The 16708-nt window shown below is 42.8% G+C and overlaps 2 protein-coding genes across 6 annotated transcripts in view; one reads left to right on the top strand and one right to left on the bottom strand.

The window, feature by feature from the left end:
* The window catches only part of LOC115139056 (voltage-gated potassium channel subunit beta-2-like), a 158237-nt gene that overhangs the window by 66384 nt on the left and 75145 nt on the right, over nucleotides 1–16708 (top strand). The window lies entirely within an intron of this gene.
* On the bottom strand, nucleotides 1690–4278 carry LOC115139133 (small ribosomal subunit protein bS16m-like). Its single transcript, XM_029676265.2, has 3 exons — nucleotides 4134–4278; nucleotides 3277–3543; nucleotides 1690–2371 (listed from the first exon to the last, which is right to left on the bottom strand). Exons 1-3 carry the CDS (start codon nucleotides 4144–4146, stop codon nucleotides 2247–2249), a joined length of 405 nt encoding a protein of 134 aa, XP_029532125.1. The 5' UTR covers nucleotides 4147–4278; the 3' UTR covers nucleotides 1690–2246.

Genomic DNA, 16708 nt, shown 5'->3' with positions numbered 1-16708 from the left:
AATAGTTGCATGTTGAATTTATATTTTTGTTCAGTGTAATTTGTAGTAAAAAAAATCTAAAAACAACAGGTTCCCACTTTGTCATTATGGGGTATTGTGTAGAGGTCGACCGATTATGATTTTTCAACGCCAATACCGATACCAATTATTGGAGGACCAAAAAAAAGCCGATGCCGATTAAAAAAATTGTTTTATTTGTAATAATGACAATTACAACAATACTGAATGAACACTTATTTTAACTTAATATAATACATCAATAAAAATCCATTTAGCCTCAAATAAATAATGAAACATGTTCAATTTGGTTTAAATAATGCAAAAACAAAGTGTTGGAGAAGAAAGTAAAAGTGCAATATGTGCCATGTAGAAAAAGCTAACGTTTAAGTTCCTTGCTCAGAACATGAGAACATATGAAAGTTGGTGGTTCCTTTTAACATGAGACTTCAATATTCCAGGTTAAGAGGTTTAGGTTGTCGTTAATATAGTATTTATATGACTATTTCTCTCTATACCATTTGTATTCCATATACCTTTGACTATTGGTTGTTCTTATAGGCTCTTTAATATTGCCAGAGGAACACATCGACAACAGCCACCCTCGAAGCAGCGTTACCCATGCAGAGCAAGTCTCAGAGCGAGTGACGTTTGAAACGCTTAGTGGGCACCCTGCTAACTAGCTTGCCATTTCACATCGGTCACACCAGCCTAATCTCGGGAGTTGATAGGCTTGAAGTCATAAACAGCTCAATGCTTGAAGCACAGCGAAGAGCTGCTGGCAAAACGCACGAAAGTGCTGTTTGAATGAATGCTTAAGAGCCTGCTGCTGCCTACCACCACTCAGACTGCTCTATCAAATATCAAATCATAGACTTAATTATAACATAATAACACACAGAAATATGAGCCTTTGGTCATTAATATGGTCGAATCCAGAAACTGTTTATTATTATAGCATATTGCCTGACTCTGCGTGCAATGAACGCAAGAGAAGTGACAATTTAATCCGGTTAATATTGCCTGCTAACCTGGATTTCTTTTAGCTAAATATGCAGGTTTAAAAATATATACTTCTATGTATTGATTTTAAGAAAGGCATTGGTGTTTATGGTTAGGTACATGTTGGAGCAACGATAGTCCTTTTTCGCGAATGCGCACCGCAGCGATTATATGCAACGCAGGACACGCTAGATAAACTAGTAATATCATCAACCATGTGTAGTTAATTAGTGATTATGATTGATTGATTGTTTTTTTATAAGATAAGTTTAATGCTAGCTAGCAACTTACCTTGGCTTCTTACTGCATTCGCGTAACAGGCAGGCTCCTCGTGGAGTGCAATGAGAGGCAGGTGGTTAGAGAGTTGGACTAGTTAACTGTAAGGTTGCAAGATTGAATCCCCGAGCTGATAAGGTAAAAATCTGTCGTTCTGCCCCTGAATAAGGCAGTTAACCCACCGTTCCTAGGCCGTCATTGAAAATAAGAACGTGTTCTTAACTGACTTGCCTAGTTAAATAAAGGTGTTAAAAAATAAATACATTTATCATTTTAAAAAATTGGCCAAATCGGTGTCCAAAAATACCGATTTCCGATTGTTATGAAAACTTAAAATCGGCCCTATTTATTCGGCCATTCCGACTAATCGGTCGACCTCTAGTATTGTGTGTAGATAGGTGAGGAAAACATCTATTTAATCCATTTTTTATTCAGACTAACACAAAATGTTGAGTAAGTCCAGGGGTATGAATACTTTAAGGCACTGTATGTCATTACTCTCCTCTGTTTGATGGACTTAAATATTGCGTCCACCATCCAACAGGGTCACATTTTAAATACAGTACAACTTATATAGCATACATAAATGTTTCATATGCACAACATAAATGCTTCACAAATCCTCTTTATGTCATGCTCTATAAATGGTGCATAAACATACACAATGAGATATGTGACATTTGGCAATTCACCCTACAGTGTGCCTGGTTATGACATCCTTTATACATCATTTATAGAGTATGACATACACTTAAATTATATCTGAAGACTTTATGTGGTGCTTAGGATGACTTTATGTATGCTATATGAAGCCTTCATAAGTTGTTCTGTTAAGCACTGCTTATGAATATTCATAGTTCAAAGGCTTTCACTGGAAACAGTTAACCTTTTGGGAGGAGAATGTCATTTCTAGCTGTCCTTCGTGTACAGTAACCACACCCTGCTATGCTTGACAGTCCCCCATGATCCAGCTATGCTAGTTTCTGCTGCTTAACTCCATCCTCTGGAGCTGCTTCCACTGCTAGTTCTGCCAGGGCCCTGTGACGCTCTGTTTCTGTCACCGTCATGGGATGCAGGGGGAAGAACCCAGCCAGTCCTACAGGAAGACATGAGAGGGTTGACAGTGTCTTAGACCACATAGATTCCCAGGTAGCATTGAGACTTAATTGGTATTGATTACATTTAAAAGTATACTACACTGAAAAGTGTTGGTGTTGGTCCCATGTATCATGAGCTAAAATCAAAGTTCCCAGAAATGTTGCATATGCACAAAAAGCTTCTTTCTCTTAAATTTAGCTTAACAGCATCATCATCATTACACAGGTGCCCCTTGTGCTGGGGACAAGAAAAGGTCACTCTAAAATGTGCAGTTTTGTCACACAACACAATACCACAGATGTCTCAAGTTGAGGGAGCGTGCAATTGGCATTCTGACTGCAGGAATGTCCACCAGAGCTGTTGCCAGAGAATTGAATGTTCATTTATCTGCCATAAGCCGCCTCCAACGTTGTTTTAGAGAATTTGGCAGTACATCTAACCAGCCTCACAACCCCAGAGCATGTGTATGGCGTCATGTGGGTGAGTGGTTTGTTGTTGTGAACAGAGTGCACCATGGTGGCGGTGGGGTTATGGTATGGGCAGGCATAAGCTATGGACAACAAACAAAATGGCATTTTATCCATGGCAATTTGAATGCACAGAGATACCATGACGAGATCCTGAGGCCAAATATCGTGCCATTCATCCGCCGCCATTACCTCATGTTTCCCAGTCATGTAAAATCCATGGATTTGGGCCTAACAAATGTATTTCAATTGACTGATTTCCTTACATAAACTCTAATTCAGTAAAATCGTAAAAATTGTTGTTTATATTTTTGTTCAGTATAGTTAGTTTATGAACCTGTGATTTAGTGTCTTTTCCATGAAGTAGGCCTTACACTGGTCATTTCAATAAACTTGTAAAGTGTGTGTTGTCATGGTGAGGGTAGAGGGAACACACCTAGAAGTTTGGCCACAGGCTTCGTGGGATGTGCACCACAGCCCATCCAGTACTTGATCCTGTCAGAGTTGATGCTGACCAGTTTCTCATTGTAGATGTTTGGCAGGGGGTCATAAGAGCCCAGCTGTTCTATGTATTTACTGTCTCGTGCTCGCTTGTTGTAAGCTGCCACAATGCGGTAGAAAGGTCTGTTAGACTGTTTGTGGCCAGCCATTGCCAATCTGATGACAATGTGTCCTCCATGGTACGTCTTCAGTAGGAAGGATGCTGAAGGATAATACAACAAAATCAGCATAGTATTGTTTCGTTAAATGGTGAAATTAATATGCAATTAAATTGGCTGAAAAAAAGAACACCCTTTGAAGTAGGAAGTTTTTTATGTCAAAGAGTAAGCAATTAGGGATTCACACTGTTTTACCGCTTACACACCACAGCCACTCCAATAACACTATGCTATCTGCAAAATACTTGAATCTGGATCGCCACCCACGGCAACGATTATTTAACATGGTGGAGCTCTCTTTTAAAAATATCTGCAATAAATGGGAACACCACACACCCAACATTATTTCATGTCTGGACAATAACTCATTAGCAAGTGGCCATCCCATAATACAAATAACACTCAATGTCTAGCTATTGTGTTGCCATCTGTTGTCTATCTGTTGTGTATTCCATGAAATAAACATTACTTATCAGAAACATCATTGGTAAAACTATTAGCTTGCTATACACCATACTCATGGCTCGTCAACAGTAAAGGTACAGACATTTCCGGGTAGCTAATAAGCGTACCCCAACGTGCTACTTAGCCCATGTTTACAGCGTTAGTTAAATAGCAACCTGATCATACTTACATAGATGGACCATGTTTAGGTATACCCTGCAAAAGAGGTCAAACGAATATGTAAAAGGTCGAACACGTTTTCAACATTACAGAAAAGAGCACTTCTATTGTCTAATGTGAGATTAGTAAGGGTGCAGCCATTTAAATACACACACACACACACACACACGTACGTGTGGTCAGTATAGCACTCAAAGGAATTAAAGTGGCTATTGGCTTACATGTCCTAGAATAGCTTGGTATCCCTCAGTGCTGACTCTTAATTTACATATGCACTGTGTTGGAAAGTACAGACTGGATGCCAGAACAACACAAAGCAGTCTGTAAAAAGAAACAAAGTATTTTCAGTGTGGGTGTCACAGGTCTCAAGTGTTTCATTTAAAAAGTTCTAGATTGCCTCAAAATGTGCATTTCCCCCAGTCTCACAATAAGGATATAATATCATACTAAGATGTTACTTCTCACAGGTTGTCTGAATTTCTTAAGGGTGGTGGGAATTAGGGCTACTAAATTGTCCTCTTTTTCAACTGTATTTTTCATCCATTTCAGGTTTGCTTGGTTGATATGATGACATTGATTGTTAAAGGCCCAGTGCAGCCAAAGTTCAGTTTTGCCTGTGTTTTCAAATTAAATTAAATGTTGTTGGTCACGTGCTTAATTCAATAGGTGTCGACTTTACCGTGAAATGCTTACTTATGAACCCTTTCCCAACAATACAAAGTTAAAAAATAAATATTTACAAAATAAAAAATAAAATAAGTCACAATAACAAGGCTATATACAAGAAGTACCAGTACCAAGTCAAGGTAGTTGAGGATATTGAGGTAACATGTCATCTAGCTCTCACAATCTCACATCTGAATTAGACATTCATCCATGTTTCCCAAACTTGAAATTTCAAAGTTGTTGCAAATGTCCATTTTTGGGGGGGATAGGCTTAGAACACAAATCTAAAAAACAACTTTCTATTGCTGGATTCAAACTTGCAACCTTTGGAATCAGATGCCTACTCCCATCTGCCATCCTCATCCACAACACCCTAGCAAAACCACTCACTGTTGCCCCTAGTGGCAAGTTTCTACATCATCTCCCGACATCCTCAGACGTGGATGGAAGTTGAATACTGACTTGTATCACTGGTGACCTGGTTGAACATGTACATGTAGGTAGGGGTAAAAGTGAGTCGGCCAGCAGCATATGTGAAGAGTGTGAAAGTGTGTGTGCGTGTGTTGGAGTGTCAGGGTAGTATGTGTGGGTAGAGTCCAGTGAGTGTGCTTAGAGCCAGTGCAAGAGATTCAGTGAAAAAAAGGATATTCATGCAAATAGTCCAGGTAGCCACTTGATTAACTGTACAGCAGTCGTATGGCTTAGGGGTAGAAGTTGTTCAGGAGCCTTTTGGTTCCAGACTTGGCGCTCTGCTAGGTAAAGCCCCGCCTTATCTCAGCTCACTGGTCACCATAGCAGCACCCACTCGTAGCACGCGCTCCAGCAGGTATATCTCACTGGTCACCCCCAAAGCCAATTCCTCTTTTGGCCACCTTTCCTTCCAGTTCTCTGCTGCCAATGACTGGAACGAATTTCAAAAATCACTGAAGCTAGAGACTCATATCTCCGTCACTAGCTTTAAGCACCAGCTGTCAGAGCATCTCACAGATCACTGCACCTGTACATGGCCCATCTGTAAACAGCCCATCCATCTACTTCATCCCCATACTGTATTTATTTATTTATTTATCTTGCTCTTTTGCACCCCAGTATCTCTACTTGTACATTCATCTTCTGCACATCTATCATTCCAGTGTTTAATTGCTATATTGTAATTACATCGCCTCCATGGCCTATTTGTTGCCTTAACTCCCTTATCTTATTTGCACTCATTGTATATAGACATTTCTCTTTCTTTTTTTTCTACTGTATTATTGACTGTATGTTTTGTTTATTCTATGTGTAACTCTATGTTGTTGTATGTGTCGAACTGCTATGCTTTATCTTGGCCAGGTCGCAGTTGCAAATGAGAACTTGTTCTCAACTAGCCTACCTGGTTAAATAAAGGTGAAATGTAAAAATATATATATATATATTTTAAAAAATGCCATCAGATGAATCCTGGAATATATTCCAGTCTGTGCTAGCAAAGCAGTCCTGTATCTTAGTATCCACTTTTATATTGTGTGTGTCACTGCTACTTCCTGTTTGAGTTTTTACTTGAAAGCAGGTATCAGGAGGATAGAGTAATGGTCGCATTTGCATTTACATTTAGCAGACGCTCTTATCCAGAGCGACTTACAAATTGGTGCTTTCACCTTATGACATCCAGTGGAACAGCCACTTTACAATAGTGCATCTAAGTCTTTTAAGGGGGGGGGTGAGAAGGATTACTTTATCCTATCCTAGGTATTCCTTAAAGAGGTGGGGTTTCAGGTGTCTCCGGAAGGTGGTGATTGACTCCGCTGTCCTGGCGTCGTGAGGGAGTTTGTTCCACCATTGGGGGGCCAGAGCAGCGAACAGTTTTGACTGGGCTGAGCGGGAACTGTACTTCCTCAGTGGTAGGGAGGCGAGCAGGCCAGAGGTGGATGAACGCAGTGCCCTTGTTTGGGTGTAGGGCCTGATCAGAGCCTGGAGGTACTGAGGTGCCGTTCCCCTCACAGCTCCGTAGGCAAGCACCATGGTCTTGTAGCGGATGCGAGCTTCAACTGGAAGCCAGTGGAGAGAGCGGAGGAGCGGGGTGACGTGAGAGAACTTGGGAAGGTTGAACACCAGACGGGCTGCGGCGTTCTGGATGAGTTGTAGGGGTTTAATGGCACAGGCAGGGAGCCCAGCCAACAGCGAGTTGCAGTAATCCAGACGGGAGATGACAAGTGCCTGGATTAGGACCTGCGCCGCTTCCTGTGTGAGGCAGGGTCGTACTCTGCGGATGTTGTAGAGCATGAACCTACAGGAACGGGCCACCGCCTTGATGTTAGTTGAGAACGACAGGGTGTTGTCCAGGATCACGCCAAGGTTCTTAGCGCTCTGGGAGGAGGACACGATGGAGTTGTCAACCGTGATGGCGAGATCATGGAACGGGCAGTCCTTCCCCGGGAGGAAGAGCAGCTCCGTCTTGCCGAGGTTCAGCTTGAGGTGGTGATCCGTCATCCACACTGATATGTCTGCCAGACATGCAGAGATGCGATTCGCCACCTGGTCATCAGAGGGGGAAAGGAGAAGATTAATTGTGTGTCGTCTGCATAGCAATGATAGGAGAGACCATGTGAGGTTATGACAGAGCCAAGTGACTTGGTGTATAGCGAGAATAGGAGAGGGCCTAGAACAGAGCCCTGGGGGACACCAGTGGTGAGAGCGCGTGGTGAGGAGACAGATTCTCGCCACGCCACCTGGTAGGAGCGACCTGTCAGGTAGGACGCAATCCAAGCGTGGGCCGCGCCGGAGATGCCCAACTCGGAGAGGGTGGAGAGGAGGATCTGATGGTTCACAGTATCGAAGGCAGCCGATAGGTCTAGAAGGATGAGAGCAGAGGAGAGAGAGTTAGCTTTAGCAGTGCGGAGTGCCTCCGTGATACAGAGAAGAGCAGTCTCAGTTGAATGACTAGTCTTGAAACCTGACTGATTTGGATCAAGAAGGTCATTCTGAGAGAGATAGCTGGAGAGCTGGCCAAGGACGGCACGTTCAAGAGTTTTTTTTCATTTGCTAAATGGAGTTTATTTATTTTTTCAGGGGGAGAGCTTTGTATGCATCTCTTTGTGTGGAATTAAGGTGATCTAGAGTGTTGTATGATATAATACAACAGCTGATGAAACTATCACTGTAAAAGAGTGAAAAAATTAGATCAGAGTTATTTTCTGATTGTTAGTTGCTGGTTGAAAATACAATTTATACAGCACCTTGTACTCAACAGGTTTAGCCATGGTGGAGGTTTGGCTAGGTTGTTAACATCATCCGGTTGTATAAGTTAATCAACCAATAAAAAAAGAGCTCCTGAACCTCTGCTAATACCAGCTAGTTTTCAGGTTACATATCCCTCCCATTAAGCCCCCACTCCCCGACAGTCCCAACAATTCTTGCTTGAGAAATAGTTTTTTTGTTAAAAAGCCATTTGTTTCTTTTTGACCATCTTAATGGAACGCTATTACAGTACGGTACTTAATTGTTACCCAGAAATGATTTGTTATGTATGCATGGGACATTTTTAAATATTTGTAAAAGGTGGATTCTCATATTAAAGTCTGTCGCCACCTAATGAACGTAGTTGCTATAGACATGTTGGAGTAGGAGATCAGGCTATCATGATATTGATCTCTTAAAGATTCTCTTTCTTGGGGGGACAAAAGGCAGATGCATTTATAGATACTGTAGTATATAGGCCTACCATGTTGATGAATACTTTTTGTATTTTATGTAATGGCTGTTGTTAGCCATTAGGTGGTGCAGATGTTCCACCTCAGATTGGGTCTACTACTGTACTCCATGTTGCACCCTCTACAGCAGGGGTAGGAAACTAGATTCAGCCACGGGACGATTTTCCTCAGAACGGATGGTTGGGGGCCCGGAACTTAATTATAATAATTTTTACACTGCAGATTGACCACAACTAAGCACAAAAAGAGATTGTATTTGAAAATAAGAAAAATGTCATACCTAGGTTACATTGAGACACAATTCTTGGGAATACTTGGGAACAGTTTTCCTAAATTAAACTCATTTTTAGATGAATGCCTGGTGATTTGAGCATTTTTCCCACAAAAACTAAAATAGGTCATACTTTATTTGGATTTTCCCTCTGTAGATACTCTACAAATGGTCATATTATCAACAAACTCTCTGTAGATAAACAACTCTTTGCTAAGGTTACAGTTCAAGTTAGGTTTAGAATAAAGGTTAGGGTTAGGATAAGGCTTAACGTTAGGGCTAGGGTTAGTAGGTAGTGAGTTTAAATGTTATGTCCGCCTGTTGCCGATCCCTGCTCTACAGTTCCCAGTGGTCATCTCATTTCAGCGCTAATGGATCTTAAGTAGGCATCTGTGAGGATGGTTAACTGACTGCTTACAGGGGTTAGAAGACTAATGTTTTACTTTTATAGTAGAAAACCATTTAAATAGCTTTACTGCATGTCCAGATTGTCCTCAGTGTCAGTATGTTCCTCTAGCTGGCAGCAGTAGCGCTACACAGATGTTTCAGTTAGCTGGCAGCAGTAGCGCTACACAGATGTTTCAGTTAGCTGGCAGCAGTAGCGCAACACAGATGTTTCAGTTAGCTGGCAGCAGTAGCGCTACACATATGTTTCAGGTAGCTGGCAGCAGTAGCGCAACACGGATGTTTCAGGTAGCTGGCAGCAGTAGCGCTACACAGATGTTTCAGTTAGCTGGCAGCAGTAGCGCTACACAGATGTTTCAGGTAGCTGGCAGCAGTAGCGCTACACAGATGTTTCAGGTAGCTGGCAGCAGTAGCGCTACACAGATGTTTCAGGTAGCTGGCAGCAGTAGCGCTATACAGATGTTTCAGTTAGCTGGCAGCAGTAGTGCTGCACAGATGTTTCAGTTAGCTGGCAGCAGTAGTGCTACACATATTTGGTGCTGAAGCTCTGTTCCACTATGTTTTCTTCACTGGAGCTGAACATAATTGGTGTCTGATGGGAAGTAGTCTCTGCTGTGACCTCTTATTACTTTGCTACACCATCTCAGGTTGGCACAGGCAGACATCGTGTCAGAGCGCATGCCAGTCAGGAGTGGAGCGTGGGCAGAGAGCCCTGTCACTTCACCTACTGTCAGCGTGCAATACTCCTATCACTCTTTCCTCTAACACTTTGTATGGTACTAAACACACACTTAACATGTCCCGTGTGTGTGTGTGTGTGTGTGTGTGTGTGTGTGTGTGTTAACATCTCTGTTCGAGTACTGTATATATTTTCAGGGATGGTCACGCTATTGTCGCCTATGTTCTCTTATGAAGTGGGTGGAAGAGGAGGATGTGTGTGTTTGCTGCAGGGACATTACATTAATATGGGTACACTGGAGTGACAGGGGGAAGTAGCTCCACTTTGCTCTCCCCAGCCTCTAAGATTCCCAGCTCACCCCAAGTTTCACTAGATGTCCTTGCACAATGTAAGCTACATATTAATAAGGCTCGGAATTGCCAGGGACCTCATACGATATTTCGGTGCTGATACGATATGCATGGCAATTCTCACGATTCTATATTTATTGCGATTTGATACTGCAATTTTATTGTGATTCAATGTTCCAAACATATTGCTCACCAAATGTCTGCTGCAGAGGGACAAGAGAGGTTTTTAAATTGTTTATAATTATTTTTTAAATAACTGAAATATCACTTGCATAAGTTTTCAGACCCTTTACTCAGTACTTTGTTGAAGCACCTTTGGCAGCGATTACAGCCTAGAGTCTTCTTGAGTATGACGCTATAAGCTTGGCACACCTGTATTTGGGAAGTTTCTCCCATTCTTCTCTGCAGGTGCTCTCAAGCTCTTTCAGGTTAGATGGGGAGAGTCGCTGCACAGCTATTTTTAGGTACCTCCAGATATGTTTGATTGGGTTCAAGTCCGGGCCCTGGCTGGGCCACTCAAATACATTGAGACTTGTCCCGAAGCCACTCCTGCATTGTCTTGACTGTGTGCTTAGGGTTTTTGTCCTGTTGGAAGGTGAACTTGTGCCCCAGTCTGAGGTCCTGAGTGGTCTGGAGCGGATTTTCATCAAGGATCTCTGTCCTTTGGTCCATTCATCTTTCCCTTGATCCTGACTAGTCTCCCAGTCCTTGCCACTGAAAAACATCCCCACAGCATGACACTACCACCACCATGCTTCACCGGAGGGATGGTGCCAGGTTTCCTCCGGATGCGACGCTTGGCATTCAGGCTAAAGACAATCTTTGTTTCATCAGACCAGAGAATCTTGTCCTTTAGGTGCCTTTTGGCAAACTCCAAGCGGGCTGTCATGTGCCTTTTAGTGAGGAGTAGCTTCCATCTGGCCGCTCTACCAAACAGGCCTGATTGGTGGAGTGCTGCAGAGATGGTTGTCCTTCTGGAATGTTATCCCATCTCCACAGAGGAACTATGGAGCTCTGTAAAAGTGACCATCAGGTTCTTGATCACCTCCATGACCAAGGCCCTTCTCCACCGATTGCTCAGTTTGGCGGGGCTATGAAGAGTCTTGGTGGTTCCAAACTTCTTCCATTTCAGAATGATGGAGGCCTCTGTGTTCTTGGGGACCTTCAATGCTACAGATATGTTTTGGTACCCTACCCCAGATCTGTGCATCGACACAATCCTGTCTCGAAGCTCTATGGACAATTCCTTCGACCTCATGGCTTGGTTTTTGCTTTAACACGCACTGTCAACTGTGGGACCTTATGTGTGCCTTTCCAAATCATGTTCAATCAATTGAATGTACCACAGGTGGACTCCAATGAAGTTGTAGAAACATCAAGGATAATCAATGGAAACAGGATGCACCTCATATCAAAGTCTCATATCAAAGGGTCTGAACACTTATGTTTATTTTTAATACAAATGCAAAAATGTCTAAAAACCTGTTTTTGCTTTGTCATTATGGGGTAGTGTGTGTGTAGATTGATGAGGAAAAACATGTATTTAATCCATTTTAGAATAAGGCTGTAACATAAGAACATTTGGAAAAGGAAAGGGTTCTGAATACTTTCTGAATGCACTTTAATTCTATAAACTCAGCAAAAAAAGAAACGTTCCTTTTTCAGGACCCTGTCTTTCAAAGAAATCCAAATAACTTCACATATCTTCATTGTAAAGGGTTTAAACACTGCTTGCTCAATGAACCATGAACAATTAATGAACATGCACCTGTGGAACGGTCGTTAAGACACTAACAGCTTACAGACGGTAGGCAATTAAGGTCACAGTTATGAAAACTTAGGACACTAATGATGCCTTTCTATTGACTCTGAAAAACACCAAAGAAAGATGCAGGGTCCCTGCTCATCTGCGTGAACGCACCTTAGGCATGCTGCAAAGAAGCATGAGGACTGCAGATGTGGCCAGGGCAAAAAATGGCAATGTCCGTACTGTGAGACGCCTAAGACAGCGCTACAGGGAGACAGGACGGACAGCTGATCGTCCTCGCAGTGGCAGACCATGTGTAACAACACCTGCACAGGATCGGTACATCCGAACATCACACCTGTGGGACAGGTACAGGATGGCAACAACAACTGCCCGAGTTACACCAGGAACACACAATCCCTCCAGTGCTCAGACTGTACGCAATAGGCTGAGAGAGGCTGGACTGAGGGCTTGTAGACCTGTTGTAAGGCAGGTCCTCACCAGACATCACTGGCAACAAAGTCGCCTATGGGTGCAAACCCACCGTCACTAGACCAGACAGGACTGGTAAAAAGTACTCTTCACTGACTAGTCGCGGTTTTGTCTTACCAGGGGTGATGTTCGGATTCGCGTTTATCGTTGAAGGAATGAGCGTTACACCCAGGCCTGTACTCTGGAGCGGGATCGATTTAGAGGTGGAGCGTCCGTCATGGTGTGGGGCAGTGTGTCACAGCATCGTCGGACTGAGCTTTTTGTCATTGCAGGCAATCTCGACACTGTGCGTTACAGAGAAGACATCCTCCTGCCTCATGTGGTACCCTTCCTGCAGGCTCATCATGACATGACCCTCCAGCATGACAATGCCACCAGCCATACTGCTCGTTCTGTGTGTGATTTCCTGCAAGACAGGAATGTCAGTGTTCTGCCATGGCCAGCAAAGAGCCCGGATCTCAATCCTATTGAGCACGTCTGAGACCTGTTGGATCGGAGGGTGAGGGCTAGGGCCATTCCCCCCAGAAATGTCCGGGAACTTGCAGGTGCCTTGGTGGAAGAGTGGGGTAACATTTCACAGCAAGAACTGGCATATCTGGTGCAGTCTATGAGGAGATGCACTGCAGTATTTACTGCAGCTGTTGGCCACACCAGATACTGACTGTTACTTTTGATTTTGAACCCCACTTTGTTCAGGAACACATTATTCCATTTCTGTTAGTCACATGTCTGTGGAACTTGTTTAGTTTCTGTCTCAGTTGTTGAATTTTGTTCTGTTCATACAAATATTTACACATGTTAAGCTTGCTGAAAATAAACACCGTTGACAGTGAGAGGATGTTTCTTTTTTTGCTGAGTTTAGATTTTCCCCTCCATCACTACATATTATGTATGTAGGATAATAGTTGTGTTTTCTTGAATGTTTTGCTTGACATTTGGTTTCTCTGAAGTGCAATTTGGATGACATCCTCTATTTATATTCCAGTCTTCTCTCTTAAGGCACATGTAGGCTACATGACTAATACTAAATGGGGAGTTAATTTATCATTGGTCCAAATTACCATGCTTTTCTTTCTGTTCAATGTGTTTTATATGTATGGTATTAAACTAAGTGAAGAATGCCATATTATTTATCCCAGATGAGATTAAACAACTTTCCTATTGTCTAATTTCTCATCATAAATGATGCCTCATTCATTCCCCCTTTCCTTCATCTCAACCCTCGACAAACCATCTCTCTGTCATGGCTTCATGGCAGTAAAGCCCACTTTCTCGCTCTACTTGCTCCTCTGAAGATGCTCTGTTTTTGCTCCTATATTATTAAAGTCTCCTTCCCCTCTGTGGAGAATATACTGGGCCCAGTCTAGCAGAAGCTGCTTCTCCAGGCCTTACATAACTTGACACCCCCCCAGAAATCCCACAAAGCAGCGGCCACTTTCTTCCCCTTTGCTGCTTGTATCGTGTGGGCTCAAACTCATCCCCTTCTTCTCACTCCCAGCCCACCTCGATTCAGCTAATAAGACTGTTGCCGTGCAGTCCTTTGCAGGGCTTCAGGCTATTTTTCCTCCTTCGGCCCTTCAGTTATTTAAAAGGTGTTGTGTCAGCAGTGGTGAAAAAAGTTCTCAATTAATAGAAAAAGACTCAAGTAAAAGTGAAGTATATCGTTTAAAATTGACTTAAGTACAGTGGTAGAAAACGTACTAAATTGCCATACTTGAGTAGAAGTAAAAAGTTAAAGTAGATGCTATACATTAAATTCCTTATATTAAGCAAACCAGATGCCACAATTGTATTTATATATTTTTTCATTTATTTACATTTGTCCACCAGATCAGAGGCAGTAGAGATGACAATGCATTATATTGATACACTACATGACCAAAAGTATGTGGACATCTTCTCATTCAAAATCATGGGTATTAGTATGGAGTTGAACCCCCCCCCTTGCTGCTATAACAGCCTCCACTCTTCTTGGAAGGCTTTCCACTAGATGTTGGAACATTGCTGCGAGGACTTGCTTTCATTCAGCCACAAGAGCATTAGTGAGGTCGGGCACTAATGTTGGGCGATTAGGCCTGGCTAGTAGTCGGCATTTCAATTCATTCCAAAGGTGTTCGATGGGGTTGAGGGGCTCTGTGCAGGCCAGTCAAGTTCTTCCACACCGATCTCAACAAACCATTTCTGTATGGAACTTGCTTTGTGCACTGGGGCATTGTCTGCTGCAATAGCCCATTTGTGACTAGGACCGACGGCGTTCCGACATGCCGTTCTGCACACCACTGTACTGCGCTCTTATTTGCCAGTTTGTGGCTGTGTACGCCCACAGAAATGCCTCTGACTGGATGTGTTGTGTGTCGCACTATTCTCTGTAAATCCTAGACACTGTTGTGCGTGAAAAGCCCAGGAGGCCAGCTGTTTCTGAGGTACTGGAACCGGCGTACCTGGCACCGACGAGCATACCACGCTCAAAAGTCGCTTGTTTTGCCCATTCTAACGTTAGATCAAACAGTAACTAAATGCCTCAATGCCTGTATGCCTGCTTTATATAGCAAGCCACGGCCACATGACTCACTCTCTGTAATAGCAAACCATTTTCGTGAACCGGGTGGTGTACCTAATAAACTGGCCACTAAGTGCATGTTCCATGGCGGCACTTGTGACATTGGGCACCCTGCACCACCCTAGAGATGTCACAGAGGGTTACCCAATAAACAGCCGTACAGGGGAGAGCCAGCTATCTCACAACCTCAGATTGACAACCACTCTAATCTGTGTGTCTACACTCAAAACCAGATGTAAACACACCATCCCGGATGGTTGGTTCTTTAAGAGAGTGGCTTACCTTCAAGATTTCCACACAAACTTCTCTTTGGTTGTGGTCTTGGGTAGTACACTGTGACATTTTAAGAGGCACTCTGTAAGTAAAAATGATTTATAACTCGCTATACTGTGATTGTCACGCCTTGGTCATAGTATTTTGTGTTTATTTTGTTGTGTTTCGTATTGGGGTTTTGTAGGCATTGGGATTGCGGCTGAGTAGGGGTGTAGCATAGGCTTGGCTGCCTGAGGCGGTTCTCAATCAGAGTCAGGTGATTCTCGTTGTCTCTGATTGGGAACCATATTTAGGTAGCCGGGGTTTCACTGTGTATTTTGTGGGTGATTGTTCCTGTCTCTGTGTAGTTTCACCAGATAGGCTGTAATAGGTTTTCGCGTTCCGTTTGTTGTTTTGTTTATATATAGTTATTTCATGTATCGCTATTCTTCATTAAAAAACATGAGTAACCACCACGCCGCATTTTGGTCCGACTCTTTCGACAGACGAACGCCGTTACAGTGATTCTAAAACTCTTTTTATATAGTCTTAAGTGACTTACAAAAACCTGTCCACATGGTCTTACCCTGATGGAGCCTCAGTGCTGATAAACACCAGCAGGAAGGATAGGGAATGTTCCGTGGAGAAGAGAGAAATTATTTTGGTCCCTCACTCTTTTCTTCCCTTGGATTAGGGGAGGGGCATATTCCCCCGGGCCTGTGTAGTTCACTTCAGTTCTGTTCAACTCCTCACACCTTGTTACACAAGGCTTCACACTGAACGCTCATCATGTCTGTCAGTTCTCCTCTGCTGGGCTGGAGCTCTAGTGGCCCGTCCATAGAATTAGGAAATAGAATACTAGAATGGACATTAATTATGATGGTCTAAAGGTCAGCCATTTTGGTCAACTGTTCAAGGGAAGCTTCATAATGTAAAATAATGTGACGGGTGAAATGAAGAATGCAATCTGCTTTATCTCTTAAAGGTATTGCATAAGTTGACTGCGGGTATTAACTTAAAAAGTAGCAACAAATATTCAAATGTGTTGAAAAAATTCAAATAAATAGTTGAGACGGTATTAAAAGCTATCTCATGGTTGTAATCCATTTGCTCTGGTGGTGTTACATTTGGCTAGCACAGCAAATAACCACAGAGCTAGCGTGATGTGAATATAAAAATATTAGTTTACCTTGTTAACCAGGCGGCAGCTAGATATATTGTTCGCTGTCATGCGAGAAATGAATCTAACTCGCATACGAGTCCAACGTTTGATAGCCACATTGTTTACATCAGAAGTTAGCTAGCAGCAGTAACGTTAATTACCCCACTTTCAAACTCTCTCTCCCCCCTCACCAATCGGTCTCTCCTAGCTTTTCGTCTGCTTTCTCCCAAATTTGACCCATGTGTGTTGCCCACTTAGTTTCAATTAAGAAGCATACTGTAGTTTTAATAAACTGCTAGCTTGTGCTAGGCA

The sequence above is a fragment of the Oncorhynchus nerka genome, linkage group LG2, assembly GCF_034236695.1.
Source record: "Oncorhynchus nerka isolate Pitt River linkage group LG2, Oner_Uvic_2.0, whole genome shotgun sequence".
Lineage (NCBI taxonomy): Eukaryota > Metazoa > Chordata > Actinopteri > Salmoniformes > Salmonidae > Oncorhynchus > Oncorhynchus nerka.
This window is presented reverse-complemented; position numbering and strand designations above follow the sequence as displayed.

Excerpts from the sequence above, each read along its gene's own strand:
- LOC115139133 (XM_029676265.2), bottom strand. Across the intron at positions 2,372-3,276 it reads GCCTGTGGCCAAACTTCTAG|GACTGGCTGGGTTCTTCCCC; the intron begins GTGTGTTCCCTC and ends GTCTTCCTGTAG.